Below are 17408 nucleotides of genomic sequence, written 5' to 3' on the forward strand. Positions count from 1 at the left end.
CTGGGAGTCTGGGGGTGTTGGGATTTCATCCCAGCTTCACCCCAAAGCTTTTCCTGCCTCCTCACTGCAGCAGTGATGGAGCAAGGGCTGGAGGATGGGAGCAAAAGGCCAATCCCAGCTGGATTCACCCCGTCTGGAGCGGCAATTTTCTTAAAAAAAATAAAAATGAAGTCATAACAAACTCGTGGTTTTCAGACCCCACTCCCAGGCTATTTTTAGGCCGGGCCCTCCACGGAGGGTTTTCGCTTTGGTTTCTTATCACCAGGCAGAAATTAGAAACAGCAGGAAACAGACTTTTTGCCCAGATGTGCAGTTCTCCGGACAGAAAAGGGAAAAAGTGACCCTGGCAAAGGAAAAGGCAGCTCTGGAGAGGCCCAAAGGGGAAACACCCGCCGGGGAGGGGAGGGGAAAAGTTGCTCAAACTCTTGTTTCCAAAGAGGGAGTTGCCCTCTGCAAAGCCAATCTTTTGGATTCGGAAAGAAAAGGAGGTTTAAATGGGATTTTGGGAAGGAATTCCCGGCTGTGAGGGGGGTGAGATGGAATTCCCAGAGAATCTGTGGCTGCCCCATCCCTAAAAGCACGCAAGGCTGGGTTGGATGGTGAAAGGTGTCCCTGCCCATGGCAGAGGTGGCACTGGATGGGTTTTATGGTCTCTCCCAACCCAAACCATCCTGGAATTCCATGATTTACCCACGGGATTCCATCTGGGATGGGCAGGGAACAGCGCTGGGCTGAAACCCTGCTCCCTGCCATGCTGGGGAAGGCACATCAGGTTATTGCTTTGAAAACAACCCCCCCAAAAAAAGAGACAATGTGGATCCCTGGAGCATTAACGGGCCCTGCCTGCTAAATCCCAGCAACTGTGCAGGGGATTTAAGGGGGGGATTAGGAAAAGCCACACTTTCCCTGCATGCAGCAGACCCGCTGGCAGGCGCAGGATGAAAGGAAATTGATCCTGATGAAAACGCCGTTTTCCAGAGCTTTGTTTTGCAGGCAGGCTGGGAGGGCAGAGCTGCTGCGGGATGCGGGAGGAACGCAGGGCGAGGGCAGGGAAACGATTCTGATCAGCAGAGCTGAGCCCAGCAGAGCTGAGATCTGCAAAAGGCTCGGGCTGAGCAGCAAACGGGGCTCACAGCTGTGCAGGGCTGGGCTAATGGGGCTGCAGGCTGGGGACAGCTGGGGCCAGGGGCAGCTGGGGATGTCACCTCAGCTTGGGGATGGCCCCTCAGCTTGGGGATGTCACCTCAACTTGGGGATGTCACCCCAGCTCAAGGATGTCACCCCAGCACAGGGCTGTCCCCCAATTTGGGGATGTCATGTCAGCTTGGGGATGCCACCCCAGCTTGGGGCTGTGTCCCCAAAGTCAGGGCTGTCTCCCCAGCTCAGGGATGTCACCCCAGCTCGGGGATGTCCCCTCAGCGTGGGGATGTCCCCTCAGTTTGGGGATGTCACCCCAAGCTCAGGGATGTCACCTCAGCTCAGGGCTGTTTCCCAGGCTCAGGGATGTCACCTCAGATTGGGGATGTCACCTTAGCTGGGGGCTGAGTCCCCTAGATCAGGGCTGTGTCCCCCCAGCTCAGGGATGTCACCCCAGCTCGGGGATGTCATCCAGCTTCGAGGCTGTGTTCTCCAGGCCAGGGATGTCCCCCCAGTTCAGGGCTGTTCCCCCAGCTCAAGGCTGTGTCCCCCACCTCAGGGCTGTGTCCCCAGCTCAGAGCTGTGTCCCCATTTAGGGCCAAGTCCCCACCTTGGGGCCATGTCCCCAACTCGAGGCTGTCACCCCAACTCAGGGCTGTGTCCCCACTTAGGGCCGTGGCTGTCCCAGCACATCCACGCCTGGCTTTAACCCCATTCTCAAGGAATTGCACAATTATTGCAAAGTTCAGAGCAGAGTTCTGGAGGTGCTGACACCTCCCCTGAATTGTTCTGTTTTCTGTGCTGGGGATGAGCCCTGGCTGCGTCCACCCCGAGCAAGGACCTTCCCTACAAAGTATCACTGTGATTCCTGCCTGGAATCCATCCCAGGGACACAACAGCCCTGGGAAGGACCATGTGCACCTTCCAGCAGGGAAAAAACAAGAACAAGTGTTGCCAAATCCAGGGCAGATCCGAGGAGCTGCTGCCCTGACCCCTCAGCTCCCAAGTATATACCTACCCCGAAGGCACGCGAAGAAGAAAGAGAAAAAGAAAAAAAAGAAAAAAGAAGAAGAGGAGGGGAGGGGGGGGGGGGGGGGGGGGGCGCACAAGTGTCAAAGCCCCCTGCCTGGGGCACGCCCACCTGGGGACACGTGGCCCTGGAATGCCACCGGGGAGAGGCCACGGCCAGCAGGGAAATGCAGGGGTGTGGTGGACGTGGGGAGGGGGATTTTGGGGCAGTTATTTAATTTCTCAGAGCATTTTTCCAGCACAGCATCCCCTGAGCTGGTGGTCTGCCCACTGTCACTGGGGACACCCCGAGTGTCCTGTCCCTGTCCCCACACGGGCTGCCAGCCCTGTGCCTCCCCGAGCTGAGCTGTTATTCCCACCAGACCCAGCCCAGGTGTTGAAAATAGCAGCAGGAGCCCTGAGTCACAATTCCCACCCTCCCTCCAGCAGCGCCCTGTGCCCCCCTGTGCGCCCCTGGATGGGCACAACGGGCTGGCAGCAGCTCCCGGCGCTCATTCCCCAGCCTGACAATAATTTTCCTTACATAATGCAGGGATTAACGTTCAGGCTCCCAGCTGCAGCAGTTTCCCACCCGGCACTGATGGCGCTGGGGGGGTTTCACTCTCTGCTTTCATTCCCCGAGGAACAGCGGCACCAAAACCCCCCGCGGGTCTCTCTCCCCATCATTTTACCCCAACCCCAAAATCTGCCAGGACCTACCTCCATGGCGGGCAGGGCTGGGCTGCCCCGGGGCTAGTTGGCGTGTCCCCGCCGTGTCCCCAAGGCTGCCAGCGCTGCCCGGGCTGCCATGGCAGGATTGCGGGCTGGGGAAAGCAGCAGCGGCTGGCAGCGAGGTTTTGGGGGATCAGCGGGGAGAGAGGAGGAGGAGAAACCTCTCGTAAACCCCGTTAGGGCTGGCTCTGAGTCCCCGGAGCTCTCCTGGTGCCGCTCCCGGAGCGCTCCCCACGGTTCCCGGTGCCGCTCCCAGAGCGCTCCCCGCGGTTCCCGGAGCGCTCCGAGTGCCGTTCCCGGTGCCGTTCACGGTGCCGCTCCCCGCGGTTCCCGGAGCGCTCCCGGTGCCGTTCCCGGTGCCGCTCCCGGTGCCGCTCCCCGCGGTTCCCGGAGCGCTCCCGGTGCCGTTCCCGGAGCGCTCCCGGGGCCGCTCCCCGCGGTTCCCGGCGCCGCTCCCCGCGGTTCCCGGCGCGCAGGGACGGAGGCGCCCGCTCCGCCGGGATTGCCGACTCAGGAAATCTGCCCGAGCTGTTTACAGCTCGCAGCCAGCCCGAGCTTTCAGGGCGGTAATGCCAAACCCCCCCCTCGCATCGCCGTGCCGGGATATTCACACGCCTCCAGCCCCATACGCTGCCTGTGCCCTGACGCAGGAGGTCGGGACGGGCTCTTGTCATCTGCTGTGTCACACAGAGGGACAGAAGAGCCTGGGAAAGGCAGGGGGGAGGCGTCCAGAAAGGAAAAACGCGAGTGGAAACAGTCGGGGAAAAATAATCCTGTCACTGAGCAAGGAGCCGGAGTTAAAAACCGGGAATGAGCCGCTCGTGCCAAAACCACGAGGTGTCCTGGAGCAGGACCTGGATCTGTCCCTGTCACCCCATGAGAGTGGGGGTGGCACTGACCCCATTCTGCCACGGGGACAACACACCCGGCACCAAAATCCTCGTCCTCTTCCACGCCAGCCCCCATCCATCCCCACGCAGATTCCCTGGAAATTCCACCCAAACCCAGCCGTGCCCAGCGTGCCGTGCTGAGCCGTGCCAGGGCAGGGCCAGAGATTGCTGAGAGCGTCACACGGAGCCGGGAGGTGACACCGCAGAGCTCCCCTGGGGATGGACGGTGACACCGTGGGGATGGCACCGGGGCTGGACGGTGACACTGCAGAGCTGCCCCTGGAGAGGGGAGGTGACACCAAAGAGCTGCCCCTGGGGATGGACGGTGACACCGTGGGGATGGCACCGGGGCCAGGAGGCGACACCGTAGGGATGGCACCGGGGCTGGACGGTGACACTGCAGAGCTGCCCCTGGGGATGGATGATGACACAGAGGGGATGGCACCGGGGCCAGGAGGTGACACTGCAGAACTGCCTCTGGGCATGGTTGGTGACACCGCAGAGCTGCCCCCGAGGAGGTGACACCGCAGAGCTGCTCCTGGGGATGGATGGTGACACCAAAGAGCTGCCCCTGGGGATGGATGGTGACACCGAGGGGATGGCACCGGAGCTGGGCAGTGACACTGCGGGATGGCACCGGCAGCACCCAGGGCTTCTCTCCTCCCGGGTGGGCTCCTGGCCCATCCCTGGGTGCCAGGGGGGGGTTGGCCCAGCCCGGCCCAGCCCCGTGCGTGCCCCTGGTGTGACCAGGGCTGGTCAGCTCTGTCCTGCTTCCAGCCATAGCATCACTTCTGCTTTCAGCACAGCAGGCAGAGGGCACTTCCCACGGCTCTTGTGCTGTCTCAGCAGGGCAGGAGGCTCAGCAGCTGCACAGCACCCGGTGGAAAGCACCCTTCCTACTTGCCAGTTCCCTCTTGAAGGTGCTGGGGCTGGCCCTGGAGGCCTGCTGCTTCCCCAGTGTGGTTTCTGGGGCTGGGAAGTGAGCGGTTCACCCATGCTAGGGGGAACCACGATGTCCCCACAGCCCCTGCCAGCTCACAGACCCCGCTCCCAGCCTTGGGGAAAGATGGAGCAGCAGGAATTTCCCAGGGGAGGCTGATGGAGTGAGGACCTGATAAAGGTCGGGATGTTCAGGAAAAGCCAGCACGGGCAGGCTGCTGCAAGGAGCCCTGGAGAGCATTTCTGGGACTTATTGGCATCCTCAGGCGCTGGATTCCCAGGAGAACGCCTGCTCCCAGCTCCCCAGCACCAGGGAAAGGGAAACAACACCTTGCAAACAACAAAGAGCCTCGCTGTTGAACCACCCAGGGTTAACAAATCATTGTAAATAAACAAAATCGTGGCTGCTGAACCACCCAGGGTTAACAAATCATTGCAAACAACGAAATTGCAGCTGCTGGAGGGCCCAGCTGAGCGAGGCAGAGCAGTGGGGCAGCATCTCCCCTCCCAAGGGCACAAACTCCCTTCCACAGCATGCAAAACCCCTCCTGGCACGGGAAAAAAGGGAATTCTGCAAGGCAATCACCCAGGCGGTTGGTGTCACGCTCCCCATCATCCTTCCCCCCCAGCTGCTGTTTTTCAGGCCTGACCGTACGAGGCAAATTTAGAAATCAATACCAGCTCCCAGGCAAAGAAAACCCCTGGATTTTCCACAAAATCGTGGCAGGTTTGGTGTGTGCTGCGCTGGGCAGGGGAAGGTTCAGCTCCAAAGCCTTGGTCTGGGCACTGGGAGGGTCCCCTTGTGCTGAATCCAGGGCAGGTTTGGGGCTTGGCTTTGCCTGGGGCTGGGCTTAGCACAGAGAAGCAGGAATTAAAACCAGCAGGGAAAACGCTCCTTGGCTGGGCTGGGAAAACTGCAGATGGGTTATTGGGATGCTGATAACAGTGGGGATCTGCCCAACCCACTGCTCCTGAGCATCCCGCTGCGGGGTGGATTTGGTGTCTGGAGCAAGCGGCTCCTGGGGCTCCTCACCCCTTCCCCTGCACTAACTACAGTATCCTGGCATCAAAGCCCACCTGTCTCGTAAATTGGAAGGTCCTAGCTTAATTAAAGCACCTGAGTTTAATTTAGAGGATGCAGGGTAATGGCCTGCGGGCTTTAGCAGAAACTAAGAGGGTTTAACCCTTGTTTAAGGCTTTGAAGGCCTTTGGTTTAGGAAATCCTAAGTTTCTTAGACAATGGTGAGGATTACAGTGGAGATAGGAAATTCCTGCCTGGAAAGGGGAGCAGGGATGGGGGGACACTCACAAAGCCGCCCAGCAGAGGATTGAGGAGCAGTGTCCTTTTGCCAGGGCAGGGTTTGGGAGGGCGGCTCGGGCAGAGCTGGATGCTCTCCCCATGGCCAAGGAGCCTGAGGGGCAGAGGAGGCTCCAAGGAGGAGCAGAAACAGGCTGGGGTGCAATCCCAATCCTCCAAGAGTGCCAGGAGAACAAACAGCATTTCCAAGCACTGCCGGGCATGTCCCAAAGGGAACAAACCAACAAACAAACCAACAAACCAACAAACAAACAAACCAACCAACCAACAAACAAACAGCCACCACTGCTCCCCGTCCCCATCACAGCTGGGACACTGCCACCATCCCCAGGGCTCAGGGCACTCGAGAAAAGCTGTTTTACACATGGAAAGATCCCAGGATTCTCCCTTGGGTGTCCGTGCCCGTCCATGCCATGCAGAACCTGGCATTTCCTAATTGCACACCACATCCTCCTTCTGTCCCTTGTGCCCTGGGCTCACAGGGACAGCTCTGAAGGGACAATTCAGTGGTGAAGCCATTCAGGGCCCTGCCCACGCTTGGAGAATATTTGGAAAAATTCCTGCTCTTGTTTTCTCTGGAGGGAGTGACCCTGACACAGCATTAACCAAGCCAGCAGCTCAGCACCTCCAGCAGGGATTGTGCAGCCAGGGGGGGATTTTTGGGGAGTTTCTGCACGGAGGATTTGAGGGGGAAGCAGGGAGAGACCGAGCCACAGGGATTGTCCAGCCAGGGGGGGATTTTTGGGGAGCTTCTGCACGGAGGATTTGAGGGGGAAGCAGAGCCAGACCAAGCCACAACCCCAGCCAGGTGAGGAGCCACAAACAGGACCCTCACCCAGCCTCTGGATCCAAATCCTGCCCCCAGCCCAGAGCAGCAGGGGTGGGCTGCAGAGATCACAAACCCTGCACCCCAAATCCTGCCCTGCACCCCAAACCCTGGGCATCCACCCCCAAATCCCCCGGGATGCTGCCGGGAGCGGGAGCTGCTGGTGGGCTGCAATCAACAGCCATATGTCAGCCAGGCTGAGGAGGAACACGATGTCTTCTTCACGAGGGGTGAATCAGTAGCAGAGTCTGATATTCTTCTCCTCCTGAATTAATTAAGCAGCAATCTCGGGTGGCTTTGTCTTTCCAGCTATTATCTGCTCACTCCAAAGCGCTCATCCCAACGGGAACGCGGCAAGGAGCTCCCAGCACCAGCCCTGCCTCAGACTCATCCTCCTGCCACACGTGGGGAGCTGGAGGTGGGGAGTGGGAGCTCACCTGGAGCTCCAGTTCCAGGTGAGGAGCCCAAAACCCTCCAAAACATCTGGTATTTGTGGGGGTCTCTGCACCCCGGTGCTCCCAGCCCTGCCTCAGACTCATCCTCCTGCCACACGAGGGGAGATGGAGGTGGGGAGTGGGAGCTCACCTGGAGCTCCAGTTCCTGGTCAGGAGCCCAAAACTCCCTTAAAATCCCTAAAAATCCTCCAAATCCCTGGTATTTGTAGGGTCTCCACACCCTGGTGTTCCCAGCACCAGCCTCACAGACTCATCCTCCTGCCACATGTGGGGAGCTGGAGGTGGGGAGTGGGAGCTCACCTGGAGCTCCAATTCCAGGTCAGGAACCCAAAAACTCCCCCAAATCCCCCAAAATCCCAAAATCTCTGGTATTTGTAGGGTCTCCGCACCCTGGTGTTCCCAGCACCAGCCTCACAGACTCATCCTCCTGCCACACGTGGGGCGTGGGAGCTCACCTGGAGCTCCAATTCCAGGTGAGGAGCCCAAAACCCCCCTAAAATCCTTAAAAATCCCCCAAACCCCTGGTATTTGTAGGGTCTCCACACCCTGGTGCTCCCAGCCTTGCCTCGCAGACTCATCCCCCTGCCACACGTGGGGAGTGGGACGGAGGTGGGGAGTGGGAGCTCACCTGGACTCTCACACCTCCAATTCCAGGTCAGGACCCCCCAAAACCCCAAAATTCCCCCAAACCCCTGGTATTTGTGGGGTCTCCACACCCCAGTGCTGCCCAGCTCACCCCCTGGGTGCCAAAGGGATGTGCCAGGGTTGGGGGCTGCAGGGAGGGCAGCTTTACCCCACCCCCCCTGCTCCCTTTGGCTGTTTCACCTCCTTCCCTGGGATTTTAACCCCTGGGAGGGAGGGGAGGACACGCCAGAAATCCCTCCCCAGGAGATCCAGGGCACGGCACGGAACCCAGGGATGGGCTGGCTCTGCATTCCAATGGGGAAACTGAGGCAGGAAGCCAGGGAAAGCTCCTGCCTGGGGGAATTCTGCCCGGGGTTAGATGTGGGGCCAACCCTCACACAAGTCCTTGTGTCATCATCATCATCATCATCACCATCATCATCATCAATCATCGTCGTCCCAGCTGATGACTGAGCCCAGGTAACTGGAGCTGTAGGAAGGAGAAACCACATCCTCCCACAGGAACCAAAGGCAGCTGAGCTGGGCAGGGGACAGAACCTTCCCTGGGCACAGGGGACATGAATCTTCCCTGGGCACAGGGGGGACAGAACCTTCCCTGGGCACAGGGGACAGAACCTTCCCTGCCATCCCTGGGCACAGGGGACAGGAACCTTCCCTGGGCACAGGGGACACGAACCTTCCCTGGCATCCCTGGGCAATGGGACACGAACCTTCCCTGGGCACAGGGGACAGAACCTTCCCTGGGCACAGGGGACAGAACCTTCCCTGCCATCCCTGAGCCGCCCTCAAGGCCTCCCAGCCACCCCAAACCCCTCTGTCCCCACGGGGCACGGCCACCCCGGGCTGTGTGCTCGGGAACTCCGGGTTTCTCCCTGCTCCCTGCATTTCTCCCTGCTCCCTGTAATCCCTCTGGCCCCGATATAGCCGCTGACCCGGGGGGGAGCTAAATTTAGCGGGATGAATCCTGCCCTGTGTCCCAAGGGCTGCTGCCCTTGAGGCAGGGCTGGGGCTGGAGGGACAGGTCACCCCCCAGGACACTGTGGACACTCTCCTGGGACGGGGACAGGGGCACGGCGAGAGGAGTTTGGAGCAGAAAATGGCACTTTTGGGTTGTGATCCCATAAAAGGAAGGTTTGTCCCCAGTGTGGGAACTCCAGGTGGGGGCGAGCCCTTGGCAGCGCCCCTTTTGGGGTGAACCACAAACCCCAGCCAGCACTGGCAGCCAGCACCAAATTCCCAGGCTGTCCCACGGTCCCACTGAGCCCCTTGAGCCCCTCTGGATGTCCCCTGCTGTCCCACGGTCCCACTGAGTCCCTCTGGATGTCCCCTGCTGTCCCACGGTCCCACTGAGCCCCTCTGGATGTCCCTGTCACCACAGGCTACTCCTGGGGGAAATCAGGGGGCGCAGAAATTTTGTGTGCCAGGCTTTGGCAGGGTCCGCGGTGCGAAAAACCAGAGGAGGAAAAGGGAAGGCAGAACCGCAGGAGCTTAATTAAAAACCGGGGGCTCAGAGCCCAGGATCCGGCCCGAGGTGGGGCAGGAGCCCCCCTGCCCTCGGTGCCTCACAGGAGAAGCAGCTGCCAGGGGAGGGGCACGGAGAGGGGACAGCGGTGGCAGCTGGCGCTGTCACTTGCCGAGGGACAGAGCCTGACACAGGGGTCTGGGCCCTCACTGCCCGCGGGGGACGCTCGGCGGGTCCGGACCGGGCTGAGCACCCGCGCTGGGGACACTGGGGACACTGGGGACACTGGTGACGGGTCCAGTGCTAAGGGACGCGGGGAGACGGCGGACAAACGGAAGGAGAGACGGAGAGAGGGACGTACGGACAAACGGACAGACGGACGGACAGATGGAGAGAGGGAGGGACGGACGGAGAGAGGAAGGGACGGACGGACAGGCGGATGGACGGAGAGAGGGACGGACGGACGGACAGAGAGGGACGGACGGACAGACGGAGAAAGGGACAGACGGAGAAAGGGACAGACGGGTAGAGGGAGAGAGGGACGGACGGACAAACGGACGGAGGGACGGCCACCGGTAACGCCGCCCTCTAACGGCCGCCGGCCCCGCCGCTCGCCCCGGCCCGCTCGCCCCGCGGGGTCCCGGTGCCCCCGGTGCCCACCTGCACGTGCACCATGCCGCAGTCCCCGCAGTCCGTGCAGCTCCCCGGCAGCACCAGGCACAGCACCCCGCGGCCGCCCCGCTCCAGCTCCGGCCGCCCCCCGGGGCCGACGTGCCCCGCCAGCACCGGCACCGGCTGAGCCCCGGCGGCACCGGGGGCACCCCCGGCCGCGGCTGCCGGGGCCTCGCTGGCCGCTAATTCCCGTGCGCCCGCCCCTGTGCCTGGCGGGTCACCAGCAGGGGATTAGGGAGATCAGCAGAAAGCTCCCGGCGCGCTGCCGTGCGCCCGCCCTGCCGCCGCCTCCCCCGGGCCGACGGTGCCACCGGCAACGACACCGGCACCGACAGTGCCACCGGCACCGACGTGCCACCGGCACCGACACCGGTACCGACAGTGCCACCGGCACCGACACGCCGCGTGGCGGGCACCGGTACCGGCACCGGCACCGGCACGGCGGCAACGAGCGCCACCCTGGGACAAACGCCAGCCGCGCACCGACACCGGGCGGGTTTGGGATGAGGGGATGATACCGGCACCGGGACCGGAGCTGGTCACAGGTGCCACCGGAATACACGGGGCGACAGAATTTTGGGCTGCAGGGATAATCCGGGAGAACACCGGCACTAGGGAATCCAGCGCCGAGCCCATGGGACACACGGGACAGAGGATTTTGGGATGCAGGGATGCTCCTGGACCCTGGGGAAGGAGCCCTCCAGCTCAGAGCTCTGTGGGACACACGGGACAGGGTTTTTGGGATGAGGGGATGATCCCGGCCCTGGGGAAGGAGCTGGTCCCAGGAGCTCCATGGAATACACGGGAGAGACAGAATTTTTGGGATGCAGGGATAATCCCGGATGGAACCCGCGGCACTAGGGAAGGAGCTTCTCCAGCTCAGAGCTCCGTGGGACACACGGGACAGAGGATTTTTGGGATGCAGGGATGCTCCTGGACCCCAGGGAAGGAGCTCCTCCAGCTCAGAGCTCCGTGGGACACAGGGGACAGAGGATTTTTGGGATGCAGGGATGTTCCTGGACCCCAGGGAAGGAGCTCCTCCAGCTCAGAGCTACGTGGGACACAGAAAAGAGGATTTTTGGGATGCAGGGATGCTCCTGGCTTTGGGGAAGGAGCTCCTCCAGCTCAAAGCTCCATGGGACACACAGCACAGAGGATTTTTGGGATGCAGGGATGCTCCTGGACCTGTCTTTCAGAGCTTCTCCAGCTCAGAGCTCCGTGCCTGCAAAGCAGAGGCAGCCCATGGCTCATGGAGCACAGACAGAAACCAACCCCTGGTTTTCTGTTGCCAGCAGGAGCCTGGGCATGCCCAGCTCATCCCAAACTCACAAGCTGGGAATGGGGAGGGGGGTGGGAGGCTGGGGAGAGGGAAATCACAAACACCTGACCTGCAAAGGAAGGTTTGTCCCCAGTGTGGGAACCCCAGGTGGGGGCGAGCCCTTGGCAGTGCTGCTTTTGGGGTGAACCACAAAACACAGCCAGCACCAAATTCCCAAGCTGTCCCATGGTCCCACTGAGCCCCTCTGGATGTCCCCTGCTGTCCCACGGTCCCACTGAGCCCCTCTGGATGTCCAGGCTGCTCCTGGGGGAATTAGGGGGTACAGGGGGGAGAAATTTTGTGTAGGGTCCACGGGGTGAAAAACCAGTGCAGGAAAAGGGAAGGCAGAACTGCAGGAGCTTGATTAATTGAACAAGAAAAATTAAAAGGGAAAAAAATCCCCAATAGCTGTTCAAAAAGCACTTGCTGAGACTGAGTGATCCCACGAGGGACCCATCCAGCATCTGCTCCTCATGGTAAGGGGTGGAGAATTCAGCATGAAATTTGTGGGGGGGTGGGAATGGCTCCTTCCCAGGAGCCCCAAGCATCCCGTGGGGCTTCCACAGGGATGGGAAACAGGGAGGAGGTGCCAGATCCCTGGGGACAAGGCAGGGATGATGCCAAGCCCCCCCTCTGGAGCCCATCCCTGAGGAAAAGGAGCTGCTTTGCCTCAGGCAGGAGGCTCAGGGCTTCCTGAGGGCTCCTGGAAAGCCAATCCGGCTCGGGAATATCGCGGGGCTCGTGTTTCTCTAAATAAGTTATTTTTCCACTGCCTCACAAAGGTGTTGTCTCTCTTCTTATTACTCTTTGTGTCATATGCAGTTAATTATTCATCCCCTTTCTGGGCTGCTCTGGGAGTGGACAGGGATCGGCTTTGGATGCTTCTGTCCCAGTGGGATTGAGGTTTTGGCCATAATTCCAGTGGGATTGGGGTCCTTGCAAGGCAGGGACCATGGGCCATGCCCCAGACGAGGCCACGAGGGAGAAATTTTGGCTGCAGATGCTCAAATGAACAACCTGATGCTCCTCATTGCTTGGTGCAGGTGGGACATTCCAGAAGGGAAGGATTGGGGTGTCCTGATTTGGGGAGAGGAGATTTTTGGGCAGCTCCTTGGGAAGCTGATGACACAGTGACAATTTTATCCTTGGGACCACATTCCCGTGTCCCTGTCAGAGCCTGCCTGGCCACCTCCCCATGCTGAGCTCTTCCAGCTCACTGCTGGTGCTCTCAGGTGAATTAATTAAAAAAAAAAAAAAAGGAAAGATTGAATTAAAAACACAAAAGGAAGGATTGAATTAACGGCACAAAAAAGAAGGATTGAATTAAAAGCACAAAAAGGAAGGATTGAAATAAAAGCACAAAGGGAAGGATTGAATTAAAAGCACAAAAAGGAAGGATTGAATTAAAAATACAAAAGGAAGGATTGAATTAAAAGCACAAAAAGAAGGATCCTCATTTCCCTGAGAGCCCCTTCAGGGTGTGGAACCCCCCCAAGCTCCCAAGGTCAAGGGGAGAAGCCAAGAGGGAAAATCCCCCCCCAGCTCCCAGAGCACCTCTCAGCGCCTGTCCCTTGAACTCAGCATGTGCTAATTGGGCTGGTGCATAATTAATGACACTAAACACTAGATGGAAACACCATCCTGCCCATCAGACTGGTTTCAAAAATCACTTGGGATTTTGGGATGGGACCAAATCGCAGCTGCCTGGCTGAGCCCGGAGGTGCCTTTGGATCTCCCCATCCCACGGGAACAGGGTCGTGCCAGGGCCTTTTTAATCCCTCAAATGCCACCCTGGGAATTGTGTCCCTGCCTTCAGTGCCCCATGAGAAGCCTCAATTCCAGCAGCTCCAGGCTCCCAGGGGCTGCCACTGCTGTCTGGTGCTACCAGCACTGCCCTTAAGGACAGCCTCATCCCAAGGGAATTTTGGGGTGCCCCACTCTGTTCTCGTGCTCCCTAACGCCAGTGCAGCCACAGAATCCCAGAATTGCTGAGGCTGGAAAATCCCTGTGGGATCATCGAGTCCCAGCTGTGCCCGATCCCCACCCTGAGCACTCAGTGCCACCTCCAGGTGCCACCAACAGGGATGGGCGCTCCAAACCCCCCTGGGCAGCCCCTTCCAGTGTCCAATCACCATTTATAGGAAGAAATTCCTGCTGATGTCCAACCTGAGCCTCCTTGAGGTACAGATTAAGGTGATGTCCCCTTACCCTGTCACTGTGGCAGCAAAGCCTGACCCCACTGCCTGCACCCCACCAGAGATTTGATCAGAGCCCCAAAACCGCTCCAGACCCCCAAAACCCCTCCAGACCCCCCTTTCCTCCAACACAACCCCTCCCAGGCGCTCCATCCCCACCTTATCTGCCAGCCCTTTGCTATCCTCAGCCAGCAGGTAGACAGCCCCACCCTCGGCCAGCAGGGTGGCCGTGTCCGTGGTTCAAAGCCTGACCCCACCAGGGATTTGTGCAGAGCCCCAAAACCCCTCCAGACCCTCCCTTCCTCCAGCACAACCCTCCAAGGTGCTCCATCCCTACCTTATCTGCCAGCCCCTTGCTGTGGGTGCAAAGCCTGACCCCACTACATGCACCCCACCAGGGATTTGATGAGAGCCCCAAAACCCTCCAGAACCCCAAAACCCCTCCAGACCCTCCTTTCCTCCAACACAACCCCTCCAAGGCGCTCCATCCCTACCTTGTCTGCCAGCCCCTCATTGTGGGAGCAAAGTCCAACCCCACTACCTGCACCCCACCAGGGATCTGTGCAGATCCCCAAAACCCCTTCAGACCCTCCTTTCCTCCAGCACAACTCCTCCAGGCGCTCCATCCCTACCTTATCCGCCAGCCCCTCGGTCATTCGGCGCAGGTAGACAGCCCACCCCCCAGCAGGATGCGTACCGTGGTGGATTCGACCTGGGAGCAAAGCCTGACCCCACCAGAGATTTGTGCAGAGCCCCAAAACCCCTCCAGACCCTCCAGCACAACCCCTCCAAGGCGCTCCATCCCTACCTTATCCGCCAGCCCCTCGCTGTCCTCGGCCAGCAGGTAGACAGCCCCACCCTCGGCCAGCAGGATGGCCGTGTCCGTGGTGGACGAGGACCTGGGCCTGCCCTGGTGCTGATGCAGGATGGCCGTGAGGCCGCTGTCCTGGGGGGCCTTGCGGCCGAGGTGGGGGCTGCCCTTCTGCGGCTCCAGCGAGCCGCTCTTGGCGCGGCGGCCGGCGCCGTGCAGGCTGGTGCCGCGCTTGATGGAGGGCCGCGAGCGGATCTGCTGCAGCACGCGGTTGAAGGCCGTGGGCCGCGCGGGCAGGTCGTGCAGGGACACGGCGTAGGACACGCGGTGCATCTCCGGGGAACGCTCCTTCTCGTCCGGGGAGTCGTGGTCCGAGGCCACGCCGTGCGGTGTGGATGAGGCGGCGGCCGCCGCTGGGCCCGGGGTGGCCGGGTCCTGTGAGCTCTGCTGGTCGCGCTCCCGCGAGCGCCGGCGGCTGTGGAACAGGTGCTTGAGGCCGTGGCTGAACATGGAGCCCTCGGAGAGCTGCTGGATTTTCTGTGGGGGAAAGAGAGGGAATTGAGGGTGGTCGGTGAGGGTGTCCATTGAGGGAATGGGTGCTGTTAATTGAGGGAATGGGTGCTGTTAATTGAGGGTGTTCATTGAGGGAATGGGTGCTGTCAATTGAGGGTGTTCATTGAGGGAATGGGGGCTGTTAATTAATTGAGGGAATGGGGGCTGTTAATTGAGGGAATGGGTGCTGTTAATTGAGGAAATGGGTGCTGTTAATTGAAGGAATGGGTGCTGTTAATTGAGGAAATGGGTGCTGTTAATTGAGGAAATGGGTGCTGTTAATTGAGGGTGTTAATAGAGGGAATGGGCACTGTTAATCAAGGGAATGGGTGCTGTTAATTGAGGGAATGGGGGCTGTTAATTAATTGAGGGAATGGGTGCTGTTAATTGAGGAAATGGGTGCTGTTAATTTAGAGTATTAATTGAAGGAATGGGCGCTGTTAATTGAGGGTGTTCATTGAGGGAATGGGTGCTGTTAATTGAGCGAATGGGTGCTGTTAATTAATTGAGGGAATGGGCACTGTTTGTTAATTGAGGGAATGGGCGCTGTTAATTGAGGGAATGGGGTTGTTAATTGAGGCTATTAATTGAGGGAATGGGCACTGTTAATCAAGGGAATGGGTGCTGTTAATCGAGGAAATGGGTGCTGTTAATTGAGGGAATGGGCGCTGTTAATTGAGGGTGTTAATAGAGGGAATGGGCGCTGTTAATTGAGGGAATGGGGGTTGCTAATGAAGGGAATGGGGGGTGTTAATTAATTGAGGGAATGGGCGCTATTAATTAATTGAGGGAACGGGTGCTGTTTGTTAATTGAGGGAATGGGCGCTGTTAATTAATTGAGGGAACGGGTGCTGTTAACTGAAGGAATGGGTAAATATTGGAAATACTAAGTATTTGTACTTGGAAATACTAAATATTAATGGAAGTATTGGAAATAGTAAGAATTAGTGGAATTATTAAATATATTGGAAATAAATTTTAGTGGAAATATTTGGAAATACTAATATTAGTGTAATTTGGAAGTATTGGAAATACTAAATATTAGTGGCCTCAGCCATGGACCAAGAGCCCCAAGAGCCCCAGCAAGGATCAGGGTTTTTTTCCCTGTGACATTTTTCATGGGCCAGCCTGGCCTGGCTCCTGGGGATGAACCAGCCCAGTTCAAACTGGGTTTATATATTTATAAAGATAAAACTATTATAAAATATATAATAATTTATAAAAATACTAAATATATATATACTATATAAATAAGATATAATTATATAAAATTATTATATATTATTTTATATAGTACATATTATAAATTTTTATAATATAAATCGTATAAATTATATATTATAAATTATATAGATGCATATATCGTATAAAATAATATTATATTATTTTATATACAATTATATATAATAATTATAGATGAAAATAATATATAATATTGTAATTATATTATAATTATATTATAATTATATCATAATTATATATAAAAATAATATAACATATAAACACAAACTGGGCAGCCACTGGTTTCCAGCAGGGGATTGGGACACACCACTGCCCTGAGCATTCCCAGCTCTCCCTTTCCAGGGGCTGCATCCCACATTCCCAGGAAACAATCCCAGGGACTCAGGGTGGCAGCTGGCCATGAAATCATGAATATGGATGGTGGAACAGATCCTGCTCCCGATTACAGCCAGGGCAGCCTGGCCAGGGTTCTGGAAATCCAGGGTTCCACTGGAACCTGGCCAGGGTTCCTCCCTGCAGCCACTGGAAATCTGGGGTTCTGCTAGAACACCCAGATTTGAGGCCAGGGTTCCGCTGGAAATTCAGGGTTCCTCCCCTGCAGCCACTGAAAATCTGGGGTTCTGCTGGAACACCCAGATTTTTGAGGCCAGGGTTCCCCTGCAGCCACTGGAAATCCAGGTTTCCACTGGAATCTCGCCAGGGTTCTGGAACAACCGAATCTGGGATTCCACTGGAATCTCGCCCGGGTTCCGTTGGAACACCCGGATTTGAGGCCAGGGTTCCACTGGAAATTCAGGGTTCCATTGGAACACCCAGATTTTCCCGGGAGCCACTGGAAATTCGGGGTTCCCCTGGAAATCAGGGGTTCCCTGCAGCCACTGGAAATTCAGGGTTCCATTGGAACACCCGGATTTAAGGCCAGGGTTCCACTGGAAATTCGGGGTTCCCTGAAGCCACTGGAAATTTGGGGTTCCACTGGAATCTGGCCGGGGTTCTTCCCTGCAGCCACTGGAAATTCAGGGTTCCACTGGAAATTCGGGGTTCCATTGGAACACAGTTCTTCCGGCAGTCCACTGGAAATTCAGGGTTCCACTGGGAATTTGGGGTTCCACTGGAATCTGGCCGGGGTTCTTCCCTGCAGCCACTGGAAATTCAGGGTTCCACTGGAAATTCAGGGTTCCATTGGAACACCCAGATTTGAGGCCA

The 17408-nt window shown here is 57.8% G+C and overlaps 1 protein-coding gene across 3 annotated transcripts in view; it reads right to left on the reverse strand.

The window, feature by feature from the left end:
* Window positions 1-17408, reverse strand: part of TMCC2 (transmembrane and coiled-coil domain family 2) — a 31149-nt gene that overhangs the window by 5959 nt on the left and 7782 nt on the right. The window contains exon 2 of one of the 3 annotated variants that reach the window (XM_030965978.1): window positions 14406-14945. In XM_030965978.1, coding sequence (XP_030821838.1) covers window positions 14406-14945 — 540 coding nt within the window. Of the gene's footprint in view, window positions 1-2865; window positions 3419-10072; window positions 10200-14405; window positions 14946-17408 lie in introns of those variants that run through there. The other 2 variants (XM_030965979.1, XM_030965980.1) reach the window with 2 other exon arrangements.

This window comes from Camarhynchus parvulus, chromosome 26 (genome assembly GCF_901933205.1).
Source record: "Camarhynchus parvulus chromosome 26, STF_HiC, whole genome shotgun sequence".
In the NCBI taxonomy this organism is placed as follows: domain Eukaryota; kingdom Metazoa; phylum Chordata; class Aves; order Passeriformes; family Thraupidae; genus Camarhynchus; species Camarhynchus parvulus.